This window comes from Paroedura picta, chromosome 4 (genome assembly GCF_049243985.1).
Source record: "Paroedura picta isolate Pp20150507F chromosome 4, Ppicta_v3.0, whole genome shotgun sequence".
Classification (NCBI taxonomy): Eukaryota; Metazoa; Chordata; class Lepidosauria; order Squamata; family Gekkonidae; genus Paroedura; species Paroedura picta.
The window spans coordinates 84,527,125-84,552,465 of record NC_135372.1 but is presented as its reverse complement, the minus strand read 5'-3'; the positions used below and the strand labels follow the sequence as shown (position 1 = coordinate 84,552,465).

Below are 25,341 nucleotides of genomic sequence, written 5' to 3'. Positions count from 1 at the left end.
CTTATTTTTCTAAAAAATGTAAAATGAAAGACAATCAAGCCAACACAAACAGTGCTATGCCTGCATTTTCTATGTAGTTATTTCAAAAATCTATAATATCTTTTTACAGTGTAATAATTTGAATACATTACAGCTTCTGATCTAGTTATTGTACTGATTTTTTTCAGTACATGAATCCATATCTTCAGGATTCGGCATACACCGTTAGCTGTCTATCAGTGCATGTATGCAAAAGAGGGAGAAAAAAAGACATCCTGAATCACAGGATGATACCGACAGTACTCTGAGAGGGTACAGAGCAGAACTCAAAGACTTTCCTACTGCCTTTTCTCAGAGCAGCCAGCATTTCCTGGGTCGCTTTACAGGCATCAATACAGTTTGCTGCCCATATCTTAACTATTTCTCCAGCATTTGATGGCACCACTGAATGAAGGATTCAAATAAAGGGATGAGAACTGTGCCTCTCAAACTTTTGTCCCTGGATTCCTATTAGGGTTGCCAATTCCAGGTGGGAAAATGCCTGGAGATTTTAGGGGTAAAGCCTCAGGAGGGTGGCAGTTGAGGAGGGAAAGGAACTCAGCAGGATATAGTACCACAGCCATCCACAGCAGACAGGACAACTGATCTATGTTGTTTGGAGATCAGTCATAACTCTTCGAGTTCTGCAGGCCCCACTTGAAGTTTGGCAACCCTTCCCCATATACAATTTCCCTGCCTGAACATGAAAAATCTTTAATTAGTAACTAGATTAGCAAGCACCACTGAATCAAACTATGTGGATGCTAAACCAGTTAGGAAGAAAGTGCCACAACTGTGGCATAATCCTTCTTAAAAAGAAGATCCTTCTTAAAAAACACAAATGTGTTCACTTCTTTGTTTTATACAGAGGGAGCCCTGGCTAACTAGATACGATTGCTTAAGAAGTCCTACTGAAGAGAATGAGGGCTAAGCAGGTACATTGGGTGGAAAATAGTACCCACAAGTCTGGTTCCAAGAAATCTTAGCTCCTTTCACCTTAACTACAACTTCCATGACAAGCTGAGAAGCGTAGCAGCATTTCCTGAAAATTTCACTTCACCAACCTGACAATGTCACAGTACTTCAGAGAGCTGAGTGTTTCTGGTGTACCAATATTAGTCATCCCTTTCTCATAAGAAATTCAAATACCAGAATGGACACAACTACATCCATGACAGAAATACATCTGCAATCTTAACAAAAAACTGACTTGACAAGCTGAAATGAGGTGATCTGAAGATTACACGCACAAATCATATTAAGAGCACAATAAGCTGCACTCAACTCCACTTTTAGAAATACCTGTCACAAAACTGTCACATGCTTCTGTTCCACCTCTTTTGGAGCCCTACAAGTTCTTTTCAAAGTCACTCATGCACTAAATATTTCATCATTGTAGTCTTTCTGTGCAGTCCCAAAGGTTTTCAATCATTTACTTTAGCGTGAACATTTGGTCAGCAAAATGACATTTCCTCTGAACTCTGCCTTGTTACATTATTTCTGAGAATACTGTCAAACTTCGAGCTGTCAGGATGTCCTTGAGTCTCTTGGTCTTCCACCCATAATTCTCAGTACTGCTACAGAATGTGCTGAGCCCCAGACCCCAACCCCTACTGAGTATGACATTTCAAAGACCATCATTTTCAATGATGCTGCAGTTATTAAAGTTTTTTTTTTCTCTTCATGGCCTAGTGGTCCCCCAATGATTCCTATGGGCCAAACTGTCTCGGAATACATCCACAGAACAGGGTAAACATCCAAAAATATTGGAGATGACAGTAACAAATTTTTGGATAAGACTTCTTTCCTAAGCTTTATTGGTACAGTGGGAATTGTTACAGTGTGCCTCTGTCCCTTGCTGCTAACATGTGAAAACACAGAGGACAAACTCATAGTATAGCTCTTCCTCAGATCTTCCCTGCTGCTGCTTACAGGAGTAGTGCTGTGACGTGTGAAGATGTGATGTGGTGTTACCCTGACGATAACAGAAGGAGCAGCTTCAGGCCATCAGTATAACATAAGAAAGTGGATCAAAATTAGGTATACAGATGCCTACTGCAACCACTAGGCTTATCAGCACCATCCTAAGCTGAGTCCACCCTTCTAAACTCAAGTAACATGGTCCTCCAAGTTGCAAGCCATATTCCAGCTCACATTATTAAATAAATAACAATAATGATCTCAAATTCATTAAGGAATCAATTACATACACACATCTGCATTATTTACCTGCTCTGAAGATCACTGCTGCTTGAAGGGTCTATACACAAAACATCTTTCTTGCTGGAATTCATTGTCTTACTGGATTCTCTTGTCTTAGCAGAATCTTCTTTTGACAGATAACTCTCATCCTAAAAAATCAAGACCATCATTTCAACCATACAAGAATAACTTTTTAAAAGGTAATTTTTTTTCAATAGTAGGGTATGTTATGAACAAAAGATATTTATATGAACAAAAAGTATTAAACTAGATAGGCACAATACTCAGTCTGTAAGACCAGAGCAGAACTATCAACAACAGGCCATTCTGGAGGTCGGGGTCACCCTAAATCAAAAGCAACCTTGATGGCACATAACACATACACACAAAATTAGTCTTGCTGTGCGTGTGCCACCAAGTCACAATGGACTTACGATAACCCCAGAAAGGGGCTTTCAAGAAGCTGAGGTAGTTTGTCATTGCTTTCCTTGGTGGTCTCTGATCCAAGTGCCAATCCTGTTTAGCTTCTAAAATCTGATGAGATTGAGCTATATTATTCCATTACATGTTTCCTAGTCTTATCAAACAAGAATTAGCCAGAAAAAAACAGGCATATTTAACTGACATTGATATTTTTGTTGAGACACAACAGGTTGTCCTGCACTTTGTTATTGTTTTTCGGGAACAGTATATGTAGTTTAATGGCACAAAGACTGTGCCAACCACAAGAGACCAACCCTGCACTGCAGAAAATTTCATGCAGGGATGAAAGAATTAATGCCTAACATTGGAGAAGCTCTGAAGTTGCAAGAGAATCACACACTTCTGCCTCTCTACAAAGCTGAAGTAATATTCCAAACTCTCTCCATATGCCAAACCTACCTCCCATCAAATATAATCTAGATTTCCCCCCTCCCTGTGATATTCAGAAGGGTGCATACAGTATATGAATGTTATGCTTACAAATGTTAGCTTTTGTCGTGCACTATGTGTTCTTAAGATAGTTTTCACTCGCTTATGGATCTCTTCTCCATTAATTGGTGTAAGCCAACCAGAATAAAACCTAAAATAGAAAGAAGCTTGATGTGAAGGTTGTTTTTTTTTAAGAATACGATCTGGTATCTGGAAATGGACACAAAGTCATCTTCTTCTGTCTTTCACAGATACTTATGAAGTAACTCATAAAGGTCAGAAGACAAATTTCTAATTCCAGTTAAATACAGCATATATTGTGCAACTCTTGTGCAGTAATGTCTGTAACCATAACTAAAGCTAACTAATTTTATCAAGTGTTTCCATCCTCCCTTCTTCCTGATCGGCACCAATCATTATGAGGAAATTAAATATCAATTTAGACATTTCCATCCTAGCAATATACAAAAGTTTGAATGCAATTTTTTGTTGATAAAAACTGCTGCATTTTATTTATATCTATGTAACACCCCCCCCCCCCTTGTGGCTTAGGGAGGTTTACAGAAAATGTTGGATGAATAATAGAGTAAAAGGTAAGTTTGGTAACTGTGTCAACAATCTTATCAACAATCAACAAACATAGTATAATATATCAAGTTCAGGTAACTATATCAACAATCCCTAACGTTCAACAATCATAGCATAACATATTCAGGTAAACATTTTGTATAAAATCCTATAGACTGTGCTTATCTGGATAGGAGGGGGTTCTGGGGGCCCAATAGATGTTGTCACTGACATTGAACAAATGTCCAGGTTGGGCAATCATGCTTCCTTGCTTGGACCCCTCTAGCCATAGGACCTCAGTCTTTGAAGGGTTGAGCTTTAGACAGCTCTGGCTTGATCTATCCTGTCACTTCTTCCAGGCATCTGGCTTAAGATTCTGGGGGTGAATCTGGGCGGCCATCCATCAGGAGGAAGAGCTTGGTGCCATCTGCATATTGATAGCACTCAAGCCCAAACCTCCGCACCAGTTTGGCAAAAGGGTGTATAAAGATATTGAATAAGATTACTGCCCTTTGTGGAACTTCATAAGTGAGTTTACAGCGTTCGATTGTCTGTCTCCAATTCCTACCTTCTGGCTGCAGTCTTGGAGAAAAGAAATCAGCTATTGGAGGGCTGTCCAGTGTATCCCCGGTGTTGGCGAGGCGATGAGCTAGGAGCTCATGGTTGATTAGGAGAAAAGCTGCTGTAAGGTCAAGTAGTATGAGCAGTGCTGACCCGCCTTGTTCCAGTTGGTGGCAGAGATCATCTGTCAGGGCGACCACTGCTGTTAACATCCTATGGCCAGGCCAGAAACCTGGGACAGAACTAGGACTGAAGCTTCATCCAGAAATTCTGATATTTTGTCTGTGACAGCCCTTTCTACCATTTGCCTCAAAAATGCTAGGTGCAAGACGGTTCGGTAGCTGGCAGGTTCCTTCAGATCCAGAGATGCCTTCTTAAGCAATCGACATACCTCTGCCTCTCTTAGCCCCTCCGAAAATTCTCCCGTTGAGAGGTTTTGGTTGATTATCTCCTGGAGGTATAACTTTTTAGCCCATTTTATCCTCACAACAATTTTGTGAGTTAAGAATGCATAACTGGCCGGATATCACCCATTGAGCTTCTTCCAAAACTGGCTCTCCCAGATCCTAGTCTGGAACTCTAACCATTACACAGCAATGGTTTTTGTGGTATGGATGTTGTTGAGCAGGAGCAAGCACCTGGTTTGGGTGAGTCATGCAAGTCATGGGGTAGCAAGTAGTCCAATGGCTTTTGGTGGTCCTGGCCTCAATGAGCATTCTCCTTCAAAGGTCTAAACAGCATTGGACCCCCCCCCCCCAGCCATGTTTTACTGACAAGTCTTATAGGCTAATAACACTGTTTTGGTTGCCTAACAATAGGCTCTGTGGGCATCTGTTTCTTAAAGCTACCGTCACTATCATTTGGAGCAGGGATAGTCAACCTGTGATCCTCCAGATGTTCATAGACTTTGCTGGCAGGGGCTCATGGGAATTGTAGTCCATGAACATCTGGATGACCACAGGTTGACTACCGCTGATTTGGAGGTTAAAATTTTTTTAAAGTTTTTTTTGGGGGAAGGACTGAAAATCTGAGGTAGTCTTCAGGTTTATAGATATATCTGTCTTGTCTGGATTTAAATATACACAGATGGGGACACACTGAGATTTAATTACATTGATAATTTATCTTGAATTTTTTTACAAACCAGTTTCCTACATTGTTCTATGTCCCCAAATTTATCCCAATGTTGTACAAAACTAGGATCAAAATCCTAATATAAAACCACTTCACTGAAAATGAAGCACATTTCTTTAGTGAAATAACAGACTATTCCACTAGTGTGCACTGTGGCATTAGAAATGCTTAGTGATCATGTAGCTTTCTATTTAATTTTCCAAATCCAAAAATGTATGTATTAATTAAAACTGTATTGGCTCCTTTTTAATTGTCTAATTTTAGTCACGACTATAAAACCTAATCTTCACTTTAAACCATTATGCTAATATTTACACCACTGAAAGTCACCACTCAACAAAGCAAAACCTGAAATTTAACACCTATAATTTAAATTGAAACCATTTTATGACATACTAGCTCTGACTGGAAATATTCCATGAAGCTCATTTTCAAACAGTGATTTCTCAAAACTATAAATAAAAATTCAGTATTGAAAAGATGTGTCAACAACTTACATATACAATTAAGGTATCAGTAATTTACTGCAGTGTTACAAGGATGATCATATTGTTTTACTTGTCTTTATTCTTACAAAACAGAATAAACCTCCACCACTGTATTCTTTGTCATACTTTCAATTTCCCTTGGGACTAGCAAACATTCTGCAGTTACATCAGTTTAAATTGTTTATTGATTCCAATGGATTGTATAAACACTTTGGATATATAACTTGGTGACCTAGAATAAGCCAGATCAATAGAGAACTACTCATAATTCATTTCAAAGATGCTCTGTCAAGAACAATCAACACTACAAACTATTTTCTCTTGCAATGTATCTAAAAGCATTTAGTTTTCCTTTCATAAGGATTTTTTTTCAAAAAGTAATGCAGACTGCAGCTTTTATTTTCTACCAAGAGAAAGTAATACAGAAATTTCAAAAATAGGGCTTGCATATTCACAAAGATAAAAGAAGTGATTAGACTGACAAAAATAAGATTTGTCCACCTAGGCTATTTAAACAGGAGCTTACAAGTATGTTTTTATGGAGATGACATTTAGATCACTCACTTGCATACAGCAAGAAATGCTAGCATTGCCTATCAGCCGTAAATGCTAATGTAATTCTTATCAGTAGAGTTATTACAAATGCATTCTGCAAATCTCATTTCTTGTTTTTCATGTATCCTTTCCCTTGTCATAGTGCCTCACAACATGTACAGCTGAACTTCCATGGCTTCTATGAAGGAATAATCAGATCCAATTAGAAAGACGACAACAATTTCCTTTCTGACTAATTGGAAACTTCTTATAGACTGCTTGAAGAAAAAAGGGAAAACTGATTTGATGACTTGTGGTTTTAGAGACTAAAGAAAATAATTGTTGAAATAATTTTAATCTCAGATTCAGTATATAATGTCATACATTGGAAAATTTGAATTATTAGGTAATAGTTTATGGTCTGGACAATTAGAAACACAAAACTTATTGTATTGAAAGCTGCTTTGTGTGTTTTTGTTCTTTTTTCTTTGTATCAAACCCTTTAATAAAATATTGGGGAGGAATTAAGCAGATTTAAAGGCAGAGAAGTTGTCCGGGGGGAGGGGGGCACGCAGCCCTACACACAAAGACAAACTATGAAATGACAAAAATCATTAACGTACAATAGGAATAAACACAAATTGACAGCAAGCAACTAGTTCAGGACACACTGAGGAAAAGCTAAAATGATTCTAAGATCTTACACAATTAACAAATCGAGGTTTAATTTCTAAACAAGCCAGCAAGAATATATAATAATAACTGCCACGTGAAATCAGTAACAGTGGGATGATATTGGTTACTGATTCAGTAAGGTGAGGCTGTTCATGTTTAGATATACCTATGCCAGCTTCAGGGAAAGGCAAGTGCCTTCCATGCCACCTCATGTTCCTATCCCCAGCAAGGGGAAAGTTTCAGCTGCCACCCCTCACCCATCCTTGCAGAAGAAACTAGCTTTTCCTTGTCAAAGAAAAGTAGGATATCACTGCACTGGCTGTTTTTCTCTCACAGGGCTGCTTTTGTCTGCAGTTATAAACAGGAAGAGCAGCCTCTAAATAAAAAATTAAAAGGAAATAAGAGCTCCCCCCCCCAACAGAACTGCATAGACCTCCAAGCAAGTACAAAAGAGTTAACAGTTAACTCTCCCTGGTGAATGGCTCCTGTCAATCACATCTTTTTATAGCATATCCAATGATAATTGTATAGAGCATGCACATGCAACTGATTCTCATACCCTCAGACATTTGGGTACAAGAAATAAACCAATTAGGTTTTAATGTAACTATTTTCTCTGCTCAATCTCTGTTTAGATTTATCAAACAGACTCACTGTGAAAGACCATAGTTAAAACCTTCTCTGTAGCGTTCCCATTTTAGTTATATGTGTTGCTGAAAGAAGCACAGTTAAAACCAAAATTTTTAAAAAGCATCATATACCTCAGATATTCTACTCACTAGGTAAGGAACTATGTTACAGATACAGAATATTCAGATACTAGTAAAATAGCCCATTGTATAAAGAAGACAATGGGCGCTAGCAGACGGGGGCAGGCGAGGGGCGGAAGGCTACCTGTTAGAGGAGGCTGCCTGCGGCTCCTGACGGGTGCTCCTTAGTGGCTCGGCAGCGCTTGGCGGTTTTTTTTTTTTTTCTTTTGGTGGCTCCTCGGAGGGGTGTGTCTTTCTGTGCTGATGAGGGCAGGGAGTTCCCCGGCAGCCGCGCTGTGCGCACGCACGCTTGTCGGGGGTTGTTTTTTTTTTCTGTCGGTGGCTCCTGGGAGCTGTGTCTTTCTATGCCGATGAGGGCAGGGAGGGCCCGGCAGGCGCGCTGTGCACACGCGCGCTTGTCGGGGGTTGTTTTTTTTTTTTCTGTCGGTGGCTCCTGGGAGTTTTGTCTTTCTATGCCGATGAGGGCAGGGAGGGCCCGGAAGGCGCGCTGTGCGCACGCGTGCTTGTCGGGGGTAGTTTTTTTTTCCGGTGGCTCCTCGGAGGTATGTTTGTTTGCAGAGGTGAGGGCAGGGAGGGCCCAGTGAGCACGCGTCAGAGGACGGGTGCTCCTCGGCGGCTCGTGACGCGGCTCGTCGGCGCTTGTAGGATGTTCCCCCCCCCTTTCGGTGGCTCCTCAGAGGTCTGTGTTCTTCTTTGGCCATGAGGTCTTGGAGCCCCCGGCAGCCGCGCGGAGCGCGGCTGCCAGGGGGTCCCAGGCTGGCGGCTTGACGCGGCGAGAGGCGCTTTGCGCCTCTCGCCACGTCAAACCGCCAGCCAGGGAGGCCCGGCAGCCGCGCGGAGCGCGGCTGCCGGGGCTCCCTTGTGAGCAGCAAGGAAGCAACTGCGAGCCGCGCTGCGCGCGGCTCGCAGTTGCTCGGGGCTGGGAATCGGAGGGACCAATCGGCAGGCGCTTTGCGCCTGCCGATTGGTCCCTCCGATTGTCTGTCCGGAGGAAGGGTCCAATCCGGACCCTTCCTCATCCCGGACACATCCCGCCTCAGAACACCTTAGAGTTTTATTTAGTCCGTGGCGCCCGCGGCGCCACGGGCGGTGTTAAGATGGAAAAACATCCACAGAATTTTCTCTACTCGTTATTAGCCTCACAGTCATACTCGACAAGAACTTTCAAGCCTTAGAAATGGATTTAGCAGGTTACCGTGGCACAGCTGTAAGTTGGCAGAACAGGGAGCAGTGCAGTTTCTCTTACTCCCTCTCAGGGCACAAGAACAGGACAAAGAAATAAAATTAAAATATCTGTGATCATTGTGAAAGAAGGGTAATTAACAGATGCAATATCCCCTAAACTTCCTTTGCTACTTACTTTGTTGCCCTATTTTTAGTACACTGAAACCTTGCTTTCTCAAATCACATCTGCTTGCATACAGAGGTCATTTCTAAGTCTCAAGAAACTTCAGAAGTTTAACAAAGAGGCCTTTAATAGGTGTTTGTTACCATAGGTGCTTGTTCCTAATCAAAGCACCTATGGCAAGCCTCTTTCTTGCATATAATCAAGCAATGTTTCCCTTTATTTTTATGGCTTGTTTATGCAAACATATACTATCTATACTGGCATTCTTCGATACATTCTGGAAATCCACATTACCGTATATACTCAAGTAAACTAGCTCTGTAAGTACAAAAGAGGATCAACAAGAAAAATATGGTATCAACAATAACTTTAAAAGTGCAAAAACCTTAGCTCAATCAGCAACCAAGCTAATGCACAAGAGTTAAAATCCTTCAAAACTGCATTCCTCCTTATCATCTGTATGTCCAAACAGAGCTTCAGCTGTAGCTGGTGTGAGGTTATCAGCATAGACTGAGTTTGCAGTCATCACCATTACTGCTGTTGTTCTCATACAAAGCGCTGTCTTCACTGCCATCCATAGCATCTGAAAGCAAGGGGGGAGTGTCACATGGACACCTTCCTCCTCCTTAGCAGGATTATCACGTGAACCTACTCTACTGACCTCCAGTGGAGGAGCTCAGGGTGGCCTAAGTGCTTAATCCATGCTCAATCATCACAGGCTCTTCCATCCAGGATGAATAGCTGCTGGTTTTTGTACCCCATTATTCACTAACCAAAGGAGTCTCAAAGCAGCTTACAATCGCCTTCCCTTCCTTTCTTCATGCTGGACACCCTGAGAGGGCTCTGACAGAACTGCTCTGTGAGAACAGCTCTGGCAGGAGAACCAAACAGTGCCCCCAGGCCAGCAAACCAGAGCAGAACAACAGTACCCGAAGTTAGCAACCTACTACAACAAGTACAACAGCTACCAAACTGGGAGAATGGACTACTTTAACTACAACTACAGTGCCCCCCCCAAACAAAAACACTGAAATAAAGAACTGTAAAACTGAACACTGAAAGAATTGTAAAAATCAACTTTTAAAAAGAACACAACCTCAAGAGGAAAAGCCAAACAATGCTGCCACTCAGACAAAATAAGAAACACTAGAAGAAATTGTAAATCCCAAAGCACCCCCAAAACCCACCCCACCCACAGAAACCAAAAGAATCATTAAGAAGTGATTAAGAAGAGGAAAAAGAAAAGTGAAGGCAAGAGGAAAAATTTGAGACCTTTAGTCAAACCTTTGATGTCCTACAAGCTGCGAGAGCAAGAATTTATTTCAGTTACCGTTTATACCTGAGTATAAGCTGAAGGGGGCTTTTCCAGTGTGAAAAAATGTGCTGAAAAACCTGGCTTATACTCAAGTATATATGGTACTCTAAATTGCTTCTTGCTAAGGAACTTACTGTTGTCAAATATAACTAGAAGAGAACTAAATGATCCTAGAAATTCTGGGCTAAACAATTAACAAAGATCAATTCCTCACCAAAATATAGACTTCCTTTGGTTCCAAGTTATCAGGCATTATTATCCAACAGACTGAAAAGTACGTTTCTGCCACGAGCCCGTGTGGGAATCGTGGGATAGAAATGCAATGATAAAATAAATAAAAAATATAAAGTTTAGCATTAGATTTGGCTCCAGTCCTAACACTACACAGCCAGAGTTTTACACCTTCTGGCACAAAAGCCATATATTATTTTGGGGAAAGGGGAACTCATTTGCACTCCTGACCTGGAATAAGTATATGAATGAATGAATGAATATTAATCTGATGCTACCCAAATTGTTCCCCATATCAGTTTACACACATTAAGAATTCTACATATGAGGAACTAGAACACAGATTCCAGGGTAGGGATCACATGAGACCTACAGTTCCCAGTCTAATGCAAGAAGTATTCCAGAGGAAAAAAAACTGACAGAATGCAAATATTCCAAGGAAAATAATAAAAATAAAAATAAAAATGCAAAACAGAAATAATACAGAACAGTAAGACTAAGTTGTGCGGAGAGTGGCGGGGAACAAATTCAATAAACAAACAAACAAATAAATAAATAGAACTAACTATTCCATAGCAACAACACAGTAGCAATTTACTTGTCGCAATACAATAAAAGCATATATTTTGCATATTCCTAGTGTTCAATTGTATTATTTTACGCTAGTGCCCAGTTAAGGCTACTTTTAACCTATATTCTTCCCATGTGGCTAGTCAAAAGCAAATCAACCCAGAGAAAAGGAAGAGGTGACAGGTTGCCCAAGAAGGAACCTGAAAATGTAAAGGAGATGCTGACAAGAGTTCCTAAGGCAAAAGAGGAGTCCCTCAGCATATGTGAATGCTATGGGAGAGCTGGCTATACAGCAGTTTGACCAAAAGGTGGGCAAAGAGGTGGGAACAGGTACACAGAAGTAGACAGTTAAATCCAAGATGAAAGCAGAATGAAACATTGGAACTTATCTGAAGTTTCTTCTCTTCAGTGAGGCAAAGTCATAAAAACTGGATGGGTCATGCCTTCTCTTGCTCCAGGCAGGGATATGCAAACTTGTGTAGGCTATATTGGCTCAGAGTAAGGCTGTCTCTCCAGTTTTAGTATAACCCGCCTCCATAACAGATTTTGTGTCTGTCTAGATTGTTATTTTTGTAGTCGGATATCCAAATCCTTTAGCCTAATCTGTGCTGTCCTATTTAAGCAGATGTGTGGAACCCTGTCCACATCTAGTTTGTGACACTCTCTATTTGGAAGATATGGTATAGAACAAAAGGACAGTAATGGCAGCTTTTGGTTAACATGACAATGGGAAAATACCTTTGGAACAAAGGAAGGATCCCTCTTTAGTACCACCAAAGCTTTGGGAAATATACAGAATTCTTTCCTGGCCAATAAAGCCCCTAGTTCAGAAATTATTCTTGCAGAAGTCATCTCTGCATGAAAAAAAGAGGTCATCCAAGAAAAAAGGCTTTAGATTCTGAAAATACCAAATAAGGGTTTGCTCAAGGCCTGTAACACTTTAGTAAGTGGTGAAGGTGGGGGGTCCCAACTGTATGGTTCCTTTGAGGAAGAACCTAAAGTGCCTATGAGATGAAGAATTAGTCTTTGGCGGTCCCACATAGTAGCCAGTGCTGTAATCTGTCCACAGATATCCAGTCTTAGAACCTGATACCAACCTTCATGTAGAAAGAGGATCCAGCTGGCCCAGTTTTGAATATCAGCCACATATGATTATAGAGATGACTGGAAGCAGGTTTTCTGGACTGCAACATGAAGTCAGCTACTTAACTTGGAAGACCTCATGTCAAACTGATCCTTACAAGGAGGATTGTGAATCTCCATGGTGGAGATATTGACATCTTCATGTTTGAAGAGGAAATGTCTGATGTACAAAGAAGACCACTTTGCAGGGGACAGCAAGAAGGTCATTAAATAGGATAGTGAGGTCAGCCCCTTCTCTCCTGTTAAGTGTCATTATAATATATTTATATCAAATTTATATCAACCTATATCAATCAAATTATAAATAAAATAAAACTAAATAAATAAATAATTATTGTCTGTTTCCAGACTACTCTTAGGGAATTTCCCATTTCTTCTTGGTAGTGTCACACTCAGTCTTACCCTCTCTCTCAGCTAGAAACCTTTCCCTCTCTCCTCTTTCTTAGCGAGTATGTTAATTTCTAAATAAAACTATATATTCTTTATTCAGGTTGTGCACTGTTGCTGTGTTAATTACTCTAACACTTTACTATGCCTGAGATATAAAAACTTCTATTGTGCGAAGGGAGTTAAGAAAATCACTTCTGTTGCCTCCTTTGATACTTTGTTCAGGCCTCATGATCAGTGTGGTCGGAGGGAAGGCATACAATAGAACATGGAGCCAATGCCAAATGCATGCATCCTTGCCCTCTGTCCTGAGATTGTATAAACTGGCTAGAAACCTGGTAACTTGATTGTGTTTGATGTTGTTAAAATATCCCAGATGGGGATCCTAAAACAAAGTACGATTTTGCCATGATATCTTTTTGTTTAGATGACATTCACCTGGAACTTCGTCTCAGCTAAACTAGCCAAATAGGCTCTTTCACACCTATAAAACAAGAGTCTTCAAGACAGCAAGAGCTCAAAATAGAATTAAGGAGGAGGAAGAGAATTCTTTTTTATGCTCCACTTTTCAGCAGCCAAAGGAGTCTTAAAGCAGTTTACAATTGGCTTCCCTTCCTCCCCCCACAACAGACACCCTGTGAGGTAGGTGAGGCTTAGAGAGTTCTGACATAATTGCTCTATAAGAACAGCTGTAACAGGACTGAGACTAGCCCAAGATAACTCAGCTGGCTGCATGTGGAGGAGTGAGGAATCAAACCTGGAACTCCAGATGATAAGCCACTGCTCTTAACCACTAACCCAAGCTGGCTCCTTGGTGCAATAAAAGGTTTCACATAGCTTTGGGGAGAATATGAAACAAATGAATGATACAATAATATGGCCTTTTAAAGATTACAAACAGTCTAACCCATTTGAAGAGATAGCACGTGTTGGGGTCCAAGTGCAAAAAGCATCTGAGAATGGCAAGAATGTCTAGCTTCACACAGGTGAAGATACAGTTCAAAGATACCCTATGTATAAAAGAACTGTAAACACTGTGTTAGAATAAAAAGCACCAAGTATGAACTGACAATTTTTATATATTCTAAGGAGATATTCAAGTACTGATAACTTTTGTATGGTGTTGCAAGTTATTTATAACCTGTTAGCTAAGAATGGGCACCCTTATCAAGTTGGCCAGCTAGCTGTTGTTGGGAGATGATTTTTAAAATCTTTAAGTAAGGAAATATGAATTCATTAGGAGGTTCTTGTTAGAATGGTTTCCTTGCTTGTGACCTTCTTATCTTTGGGTAAGATTAATCACTCATGTAATTGTTCTAATTTTAATGATTTATGTAGCAGTAATGGATGGTATCATTTTTTGCTGAATTAGTCAGTGTTAAAGATGCTAATAGCTACATAGGACCAAAAAGATAAAATGGAAGCAAAGATTCTCTAGTAGACTTGTGTACTATACCCATAATGAACCCAAAATGTTGTTGAAATGCATCTCTTGCCAATTGAATGATCTATCATAGGAAAGCTAATCAGACACCTAAGATATTTAAAATGTATATCTATATTTGAACCAAAACTGAGCAGAGTCATCCCCTACTATGTATTATGACAAAAGGCAATGCTTTCTTGCTTTTGATGATACCCATGGAAAGCCAACTCTACTAAATCTATTCACATATTTATTATTTTATTTAAAATATACTTATTGCTATTTTTCTACCATATGGAAGAACACCCTGGGGAGGTTGTTCCATAATCACGGGTCTGTCACTGAAGATTTCTTTTTTCTGCACCCACCAATTCTTAATTCCCAGAGAAGATGGGATAAGAAGGTCCTTCACATACCCTGGTCCCAAATCAGGACCAGATCAGAACCAGCAGTTCTGGGCTCAGGTGCACATCAGTAACCAGTGTAATTTCCCTAATATCAGGACCACATGCTCCTGATAGATGGCCATAACATTCTGCACTAGTAGCATTTTGCACTAGCTGCAGCTTCTGAAAACTCTTCAAGGGAAGCCTCAATTAGGAAGTGTTGCAATAACCCAGTCTAGATGTAACTAAGGCATAGATCACTGTGGCTAAAATGGACTGTCCCAGGAATGGATGTAGCTGACCTACCAGTTGAAATTGGGCAAAAGCACTGCAAATCACAGCAAGTACCTGATTTTCTATGGAAGCACTCCCAGATAGCAAACCTGACTTTTAAATGGGAATATAACCCCATCTAAGGCAGGAGAGATCTCAAGTCCCCGGTGTGCCTTTCTACTAAGTCAGAGAACCTCTGTTTTGTCTGGATTAAATTTCAGTTTGTATACCCTCATCCAGTCCTTTACTTATTCCAAGCACGATTTCAAAACATCAACCAGCACCTTGGAATTAGGTGGGAAACAGTTGGTTTTCATTCTCATATTAGTGACACTGCAGCCCAAACCTCTTGATGTCCTCTCCCAGTGGCTTCATACAACTATCAAACAGCATGGGGGATAAGATTAAACCCTGCGAAACCCTATGGATCTATGGACGCAGAGCAGAAATCCTCCAGCACCATCTTCTGAGACTGCCCCAGATATAAATATCTGGCAGGGGAGGAACTGGGGAAGATCCTGTTAGGTAGCAACAACTGAGTAACATTGTGCTGAGTTTGCTCTCCCCTCTACAAATGGTATTTAAGACATGAGCACATCTGGAGGTTTGAGCCCTTGGGTGAGGGCCAAAGGATTCTTGTCTTTCATCGCTGAGATTCAGAAGCTTAGATATGGGCAGAAGAGAGAGGAGAATTGCTTGAAAATCAGAAGCCAACCCTATCTCTCTTTGTTCCTCTATACTTTTTCTCTCTATATTGTAAACCACTTCACACCCCTATCTATACTAAATTTTATCTGTTCCACTTAATATTTCTGGAAATGCCTTGGAGGAGGAGCTGGTCTCATGGCTTAAGAGCCACTCAAGGTGGCTGTCCCACTCCTGAGTGCCTCCTCCTCCAACCGGCTGGCCTGTCTGTCCAGCAGCCAGCCAATCACCTTCTGCCCCCCCCACACCTGAACACCCCTCTCTCCTCCTTCCACTTCCCTCTGCTCGGAGGCTGCAGATCCCTACTGCAAGAGCTGCCCCTGTGGGTGAGTTCCTTAACAGCTGCCTGCAGCCTTTCCAGGTCCTGGGGGGAAGGGGAGGCCATCCACAGAGTTCTTTCACTCCACCCCCCTAATCTAGCACCCATTGTATTCCTGAATGCAATGGGTTTGGCCCCTAGTTTTTATATGGAAAGCGATCCCTATTTCCAACGATGTGCTGAACGATCAAAGGGCTGCAGAGCAAGCCCCACCTGCTAGGAGCCTCCCGAATGTTCAGCATGCCTGGTGAAGTCCACCCCCCCACACACACACAGAGTGCAAAGCCAAGCTGCTCTGCACCCTGTGGGGGCGGTGCCATGACTAGGGAGCCAGGTACTACCTCTACCAATGGGGAGAGACGCTGCCTGGCTCTTTAACTGCCTGGGAGCATTCAAGGCAATCCCTGGCAGAGATCCAGGAGCCATCAAGGGAGCACCCCCTTCCCGTTACAGAAGGCTACAATGTGAAGGAGGGATCCAGCAGCCTTTGAAGGCTACCACCCAAGGACGGGAGGCATCAAAGGAGCCCCCCCCCCCTTGTATTACCACTCGGCACTTTAAGTGCCCTACCCCCACAGGGTAAAGGATTGCTCTTTGCACCCTGCCATCAAAGGAGACCCCCTTTGCATTACCGTTCGGCTCTTTAAGTACCCCACCCCACAGGGTGAAGGACTGCCCTCTGCACCCTGCAGGGCTGGTGCAGGGGATAGTGAGCTGGCTACTCCCAATGGGGAGAGATACTGCCTGAGTCTTTAATGGCCCTGCCCTTGCAGAGGAATTTCTCCCCACACTCTGATGGGGTGGCATGTGGGCCAGGTAGCTGGCCACTCCAAATGGGGAGAGATGCTGCCCAAGTCTTTAATTGGCCTGCAAGGGTGCGAAGGAATTTCCCTCTGCACACTGCAGCGATGGTGTGGGGGCCAGGGAACTGGGCAGTGCCTCACCAGATGGTGAGAGACACTGCCTAGCTCTTTGATTGTCCTGCCCCATCAGGGTGCAGAAAGAAACCGCTCGGCACCTGCTCCCTTTAAATCATTCCCCAAGCCCCTACCTAGCGCCCAGTGCATTCCTGTTCGCACCTGGCTTTACTTCTAGTATATAAATAAATATGACATCATAATTTGAAATAAGATGTGCTCTCTCACTCTATTCAGATTAAAGAGGCATAATCAACTACCAGACAGAGAATGCAACCTATCAAGAGATGCAATTTGCAATGTGATGCTTTCCACGTATGGAAAAAATACATTACACAGGAAATCAACCTTCTGATAGCAGTTTCACAGATATCCATGCACAACAGACAGAGGCAGTTAGGACAGGGGAGGAAGTCATTTATGTGTGGAGTGGATGGCTAATTCCCCCCCCCCCCAGCTCTTATTAAAAAACAGTTCACTCAGAATAAACTAGAATCTCTCAGGTAAAAAGACTGGAGATAACCCTTTCCCGGAATGTTGTGTGAAAGAACACCCCAAGTGGCACTAAATATTTAAACAGGCTACCATGCTTGCAATGATTTTAAGTGAGTTGATTCCCTCTGTTTAGATCTATTTCATGGATATCTGGCATACAAGGGATGTTGTGCTAAGCATTACAATAAGCAAGAAATTCTTTAGAAATGTATTGTTTTGACCTATAGCAGACAGCATCAAGTCCTGATGAACCATATCAGACAGGTAACAGAGGTAAAAAGTAACTGCTTCTGATGAGCTGCACCTTTGTTATTCTACAGGCCAGCTAGGCATTTTTCATACCTGTCAACTTCTGAACAGACAAGGTCACGTCATGCAGAGTGTATCAAATGCCCAAGTATGCCATTGCCTATCACAATGGGAAAAACAAATGCATCTCTCTAGAGCAATGTAGCCTTTGAGATTAATTGGCATCCTTAAAAAAAAGTTTACTGGCCTCAAGTTCTCAGAGTTCCTTACATTTCATTATACGTTGCCTGTGCAATATTGGATATCTATATCAATCCGGCTTTTGGTGTCAGACTTACTAGTGGTTTGCCTTTTAAGGAATATCTTACACCTGAGGGGCTGCAATTCAAAAGCATAAAAAGGGATGAAAGTCATAATTCCTCACCATACACCAGCTCACAAGAAGAAAATCTTGAGGTGACATTTCAGGTACAAATATGACAAAGTCCTGATCCAGCTGAAATCCCAGACAGAGCTTTGAGTGCCAAGTATCTTGAGAATATGCTCAGCTCTTTGCAGGAGGTTCCAGGCAATTCTTGAAACAGCACATGAGACAGACCGCAACTAGCAAGGCCATTCTGTGTGTGTGTGTGCGTGCCCTTCCCCAAAAGCTCAGGGTGGTGTACAGGTTAAAACACAGGGTGCATCCTCATAATTAAATTATTAAAATACAGTTAACAGTTAAAATCATTAAAATACGTAATATGAGCTACACACTTCATCTTATTCCTCTTGTATATTCTGGGAGGGGCAATGGGGGCAGCCTTGTTACCATCAGAGGCTTCCAGACATGTGCAGAGTACACATAGGGTCATTCTGAATTCCATAATCTATTTCTGAGTTTGGGCAAAGCACAATTAATCCCTTCTGTACTTTGCCACAACTCACCACAGTCACCTATGGAGCCAGGGCAGAGGTCTGCAGCACAATCGCAGCAGGAGCAGTGTTGCTCTTGCAGCCTGGACCTCTGGCGCACTGAAAAAGCCCTAGTTAGGCTAAGGAGATATGTGCTGTGAAATAGATGACAAGTCATTAACCAATTGAAAGTGGCAGACCATTGTAAAACCTGACAGGGAAGTATACTACATATAAAATAGCACTGAAAGTTATTTATGCAATAAGGGTGATACGGAGTTCTGCAGCTAGATATTCCTCGTGTCAGTGTCAGAATAGGGCCACGTGGAGATCCAGAGGGTCAGCAGCTACCTTGTATTCCACCTCTGCAGTTTTAGCTAGGCCAACCAGAACCAGGAAAAGGTCTCAGCAGCAAGGAGGCAAGGGAGTTCAGCCCACTTTGTTCTGCCTCCTTTCTTCTCAAGCCTCTCCTGGAGAAGACCTGAAACCTCCTTCCTGGCTTGGCCTTTGGCCCCTTATAAGGTCCCTATTTAATTGCACATAACATTCCTACATCTGTCTCTCTTTGCATGATGGCTAGCTATAATTGCCAACAACAGCCCCTTTAAAAGTACTGCTCAGTGATATGGTAATGCTGTAGTTCACACACTCCAGCAGCCACTGGAGTGATTATCATCTCAAAGGTTGGAGCCAGGACAGGTTCACCCATGACAACATCAGCAAGCAAAGGTTGGATACACACTTTTCTTGGATGCTTTAGGATGCTTAGGGCTAATCCTGCGTTGAGCAGGGGGTTGGACTAGATGGCCTGTATGGCCCCTTCCAACTCTATGATTCTATGATTCAAGCCTGGAGAGTGAGAAGGTCGAACTTAGATAGGCCAGCTACTTGGCATCCTGACCCCAAAGTGTTTTCTCTGTACTATCTGCCTTTAATGCCAGTGTTCAATTTCAATGCAGCATCTTGGCTTTTATCGATATTTCAAATACGCTGACAAGCACACTACTTCCTAAGCATATATTGTACACTATAACAGATTTTATACTCTAACAACCCTCCTAGTGTTGCTCAATCAAAGTGGTCAAAATACCTACCAGCCTAAAATACTGAAAATAATATCAATACTGGAAAGGCTTAACAGTAACACATTGTGTAATCGGAAACAGATGGACATTACCTTTCTCTGAGTGATGAACGATTTAATACAGGAGTTGAAGAATACTTTTGCAATGATGGGGGAGCTGAATGCCAAGTTGAATGGAACTGCCTTTCGGCTATGTACGAGACATCAGCACTATTAGAAAAACCATCACGGTGTGCCTTGATAATCTGTCAGAAACACAAAAATGGAAGCATTATGTTTAAAGAAGATATTCATCATGTTCACTTCCTTGCTAATGTCAGAATATTAGCTATAAGTTAGTGGAAATTAATATTAACACAAATCATTTTGTCATTGTCTTGCCTGTCATATCACAGAAGCAGCAGCAAAAGCAAAATTACTAATCTAGAGATGTTACTTTTTCTTCTGATTTCAAACTGAATAACCTCCCACTGGTTCCACATTCAAAGCTCTCCCTGGCATAATTGACAAACTATGGCTAATGAGTCTGGAGGTGAAGCAGGACAGTCATCCATCAGGAGGAAGAGCTGGGTGTCATCGGCATATTGATGACATCCCAGTCCGAATCTCCATACCAGCTGGGCAAGTCAGCACCCTGTTCACTCCGGTCAGTGAGTCCTCTGAAGCTATCTAGTACTTCCTTCAAAGGAAGCCAAGGCGCCTCTAGTTCCTTTTCTGTATCTAACCTAAACAATGATGATAACAATCCAATCAGAACTTGTTCCCACTGGAACATTCTAGGAAATTGCCTCATCCTGCAAATGCAAATAAATAAAAATCACTCCTGATTCCCCCCTCCCATTCTGGGGGCTACAGGTTCTCAGAGCCAATTACCCCATTCCTAACTCTGGCCTTGAAGATATTAAGGGGCAAGTAAACAGAGAGGCCCAATTAACAACATCTGCAAGATGGAATGAGCCCATTATTAAACACATTAATCCTTGGGAGGAATCAGTGGTTTGCCTCCCTCCCACACCCTGCCCCCATGGTGTACTGCAGAGCTGGATGACCTGAAAATGGGTAGGGGACATCTAGAACAGTGCTGGCACAGAAATCTGATTGATTGCTACAGAACTCATTGTAAGACCTATGAAACAGGAGTGATGGTGGCAAAGAAAGGTTCCTTCTCAATTAATGCTGTAATGTTTGGAATGTTATGAATTTATATAATTATTAATAATGCTTTCAAGTATTGTACAGTGTATTATGAACTATGAACCCTTACTATAAACCACCATGAGTTGCAAGAAAGGGCAGTATAAAAATTAATAAATAAAACATTCATCCAAACAGTTCAAGGTAGCTCAGCATTTGCTGCTGCCTAAATCAAAGCCTCTACTATCTCTGGAACAAACAATTAGCTGTGATACATGTGGCATGCTTCTTGTTAATAATATAGTGAAATATCTGATCTGATGTCAGTAATAACACAGGTACTCGAGCAGAAAAGCCTAATAAACCACCTGGGCTACCTATGGATCATTTTGATCTAGTTTCCATGATGGATATGGACAAGGTACTCAGGAACCTTGTCAATCCTGGCATATAAGAACCACATCAACAAACTCTCAACATTTATTATAAACCAATCACTAACTTAGGGCACCTCCCCTCAACCTCTCAACGAGGCAGTTATTCATCCCATTAGAAAAATGAGTTATCACTCAGCCTCTAATATACTCTTTCTGGGTAAAGTGATTGAGAGAACAGTAGCAAACCAACTCCAAGTCTTCTTGGATTACACATCTGCTCTAGGCCTTTTTCAGTCAAGTTTCAAGCCAAGCTATGGGGCAGAGTTGGCTCTTCTAACATTACTTGTTGGCCTCCATCTGAATGTAGACAAAGGCCGAGCTTCTCTGTTGGCTCTTACTGGATTTAACTGCCAGCTTGTTGAGATCATGCCATCCTGTTGAGAGGCGGAAGTAAATATCAGGGGATGTGTATTGAACTAGTTCAAAATTCCTCATGGATATGAATCAAATGGTTGCTATGGGAAACTAGTCATCATCAATGTGGGACCTATCTTGCGGGGTTCTCTATGCTTGTTAATATCTATGTAAATCATTTGTTGGTTCTCTATGCTTGTTAATATCTATGTAAATCATTTGTTGGGGTTGGTTGTCATCAATATGCTGATGAAATTCAGCTCTATATGTCTTTATCCAAATCTGGTGATGAAGTAGAGGTACTGAATCAATGCCTTGACATAGTGGTTAATGGGCTAAAAGTCAACAAATTGAAACTAAGCCCTCAAAATACAGAGGTGGTCCTGGTTGGGAAGGTGGAGGCCTTGAAGAACATTGTTCTCCCCACTTCCAATGGAGTTCCTCAGATCCTCGCTGACTTTTTTTAAAAGCCCTGGGGTCAATATCACTGCAGAAGCAAGTCAATGCAGCTGCAAACTCAACCTAGCCAGTAAAATGGTTCCATAACTTGATCACACTCCACAGTGACATTGAAACTAGACTACTGTAGCACTCTCTTCACTGAGTCCCCTCAAAATCTATTTGGAAACTCCAACTGGTTCAAAATGCTGCAAGTTGACAAAAAGGTTGGGCAAGTTGGGCAAAAAGGTAAAGGTATCCTCTGTGCAAACACCGAGTCATGTCTGACCCTTGGGGTGACGCCCTCAAGCGTTTTCATGGCAGACTCAATACGGGGTGGTTTGCCAGTGCCTTCCCCAGTCATTACCGTTTACCCCCCAGCAAGCTGGGTACTCATTTTACCGACCTCAGAAAGATGGAAGGCTGAGTCAACCTCATGAGTGGGAGCAACCTGCAAATGGGCAAAATCAACAACTGAACATACATGTGCTTTCTCCGGTGTTTCTCCCACCTTGTGGAATGGCTGCCTAGCCTTCCACAAACCATACAAGAGGGCTTTTCTGCACAGGTAATACAGCTGCACAGCACAAAATGGTTTCACAAAGTTACGGATAAATTATTGGGACTTATGGTCTTTATAGCATTTTGCAAGCAGGATTCTTTTATGTAATTCCTGTACTGGTTAATATGCCATGTTAATACTTATGCTATGCTCCTGTTTTTTCTGGTGGTTTCTGTCTACTAATGTCTTAATGCATAAGATACCGAATATCCCATTTTGTGGACTGTATTCACTCACTATAACTATTTCCTCAGCAGCCCTGCATTCCCATTTTAAATATAGGAAGAAAGGAAACATTTACACATAAAAATCTGCCTCTCCAAGAGGAAATTTAAATTTAACACCGCTTTGCTGCGTGTTTTGGTAATCTTCAAATATCAGACTTTTGAATTTTCAACAACAATGCCTTTATTGGCATAGTAAAAGAAATACAATATAAGGAGGAATAGTACAGCAATACAGGGTAAACAAAAGCAGATATCATGCTTTAGACAGAATACATTCTTAATCTCTCATGGCAAGACGTAAAAACTTTGCAACCGATTGAATTCAGGGTTCTGGGATGTCAAAAGAAACTGAATCTTAAATTCACCTGAATGAATGCTGTTCTCTTTCCAAAGCAGGAGGTTAAGAAATTTAGCTCGGATGGAGAAATACAATGGAAAAAAACATGTGTTTGATTCTATACAGCATTGTCCACAGGTGCAAAGCCTAGCTGAATATGGGATTTGTTGAATTTTGCCTGAGCCTCCGGGAAGGGCGGCAAATAAATAAATAAACAAATAAACAAACAAACAAATAAATAAAGCAAGCAAGCAAGCAAGCAGAAGGTAGAGTATTAGCTCTAGCTAATGTAAATGTGATACACTGTTGCAGGATGGTTGGATGATATAAGTATGCAGTTAGGGAGTGAGAACTTTGAGAGATCCCTAAGCTAATAGGAGAACATGTATTTCTAGCTTTACTGCTAAGTTCTTGCAGTTCTACGTCTAGCAGTCTATGTTTAATTAAATCAAATACAGACTTTTCAGATAACAGGTACAACGAGTCTAAAGAGATTCCTAGAGATTTATTTTTCCCTTAATGTATCTTAGCCACATAGATGATTCGAATTCAACTAAGGTAAGGAAAATTAGATTAGGATCAGAACTGAAATACATGCAAAGCCAAATTCTAGCATTCTCTCTCTGCCATGATAGCTGTATAAAAACATTTTAACATTACAACGCAATTAAACACCAGTGTTTAAACCTAGGATCCCTTCTGCTAGAGGGGTTACATCTTCAGCAGAAACTGACTGCCAGATCTGTAAGGGACTGGAAAAGATCTCCCAGCCCATTGCAGACCTAAATGGGAACTCTTCAGCTGCGGGGGGTGTCCCTCCCCCAATAGAAGCTTGCTACCAGCTCTGCGAGGGTCTGCCAGATCTGTAAGGGACTGGAAAAGATCTCCTAGCCCATGGCAGATATAAACAGGAGCTCCTCTGCTGGAGGGTGGGGGAGAAGAGTCCCAGGAAAAGCTATTTTGCAATGCTGCTTTGCAAAAACAACAACAACAACAAAGAGTACACTTTGTAATGGAGTTTCTCTGATTGAGGAGTGGAGCTGGAAAGGAAAGTAGGGTACAGCCGGGGGAGGGGGTTTGCACATTAAGACAGGCAGGATGCAAGAAGCTTTCTCCCACCAGAGGCCTCAGCAGCGGCAGCACTGGTTGCAGTCAACACTCTGGCCAGTGGGGCAGCAGCTGCCTTTGTTTGGAAACCCTTCTGGTTGCACTGTCTCCCAAAACATTGTGGCCCCATGGATAGAACAAAGCCTGGTTAATGATGAGATGCATGGTGGGGGGGCTGCACAGGCCAATTCTGAATTAACTGCAGAACACATTATGTGCCCTGGACCCTCACTTAGAAGCCAATTAGCAGAACGCGTGTGGCCAATTTGAAAAATAAAATGGGGCTTCACCTCGACGTTGACACAAGGTAAGCCTGCACTGTGATAATAGTTCTTGTTAATCCATCTTTAGGCCATGTGAGAAAGAAACTATAATAAATAACATAAATACCATAATCATGATCCCTGGAATCAGACCTATTTGCTGTCAATTGACCTAGATCTACCAGAGCAGAAAAACACAGCATATTGCATCAGAATCTGAAAATCAAACTGTGGCTTGAATCACGTAGCTAAACATTGCAAGTTACCACCACTCTGAGATATGGCATAAACATTTCAAACAAAACTTGATCTTGGGGATATGGTATAAAGCAGTGGTCCCCAACCTTTTTAATACCGGGGACCACTCAACACTTGACAATTTTACTGAGGCCCGGTGGGGGGTAGTTTACTCCTCTACTCTCAACGACTGCCCTAACGCTCTCTGATCGCTATAGTAATGTTTAAACATCCCTTCAAAATAAGATACAGATATGCCACAACAATGAACACAAGGAACATTTTATTTTTATGGAAATGTAAATCATGACAATGACAAATCAATAGGAACCCTGAGCTTGTTTCTCTGCAATGAGATAGTCCCATCTGGAAGTGATGGGAGACAATGATACCCGAAGTGTGTTGTAAAGGGCCGGGGGGGGGGGGGGAAGCATCCTTCGCGGCCCACCTCCAATTAGTCGATGGACCACATGTGGTCCGCTGCCCACAGGTTGGGGATCGCTAGTATAAAGTGTCTCCATCTCTTTAGGTAGCATAATGAAACAAAATATGCCAGAAAGGAAACTATGGTAAGCAATTAAAGTACATAAAAGGAAGCTTTATATCCAGTTTTACTCAACTTCACCTACTTAATCAATGCAT

General features: G+C 41.8%; 1 protein-coding gene across 2 annotated transcripts in view; it reads right to left on the bottom strand.

Annotated features, from left to right (window-relative positions):
- The window catches only part of SPATA6 (spermatogenesis associated 6), a 55,219-nt gene that overhangs the window by 3,362 nt on the left and 26,516 nt on the right, over positions 1-25,341 (bottom strand). For both annotated transcript variants that reach the window (XM_077333811.1, XM_077333810.1), the window contains 3 exons: positions 19,697-19,848; positions 3,184-3,283; positions 2,248-2,369 (listed from right to left, as the gene is read on the bottom strand). In XM_077333811.1, the coding sequence (XP_077189926.1) occupies positions 2,248-2,369; positions 3,184-3,283; positions 19,697-19,848 (374 nt within the window). The remainder of the gene's footprint in view (positions 1-2,247; positions 2,370-3,183; positions 3,284-19,696; positions 19,849-25,341) is intronic.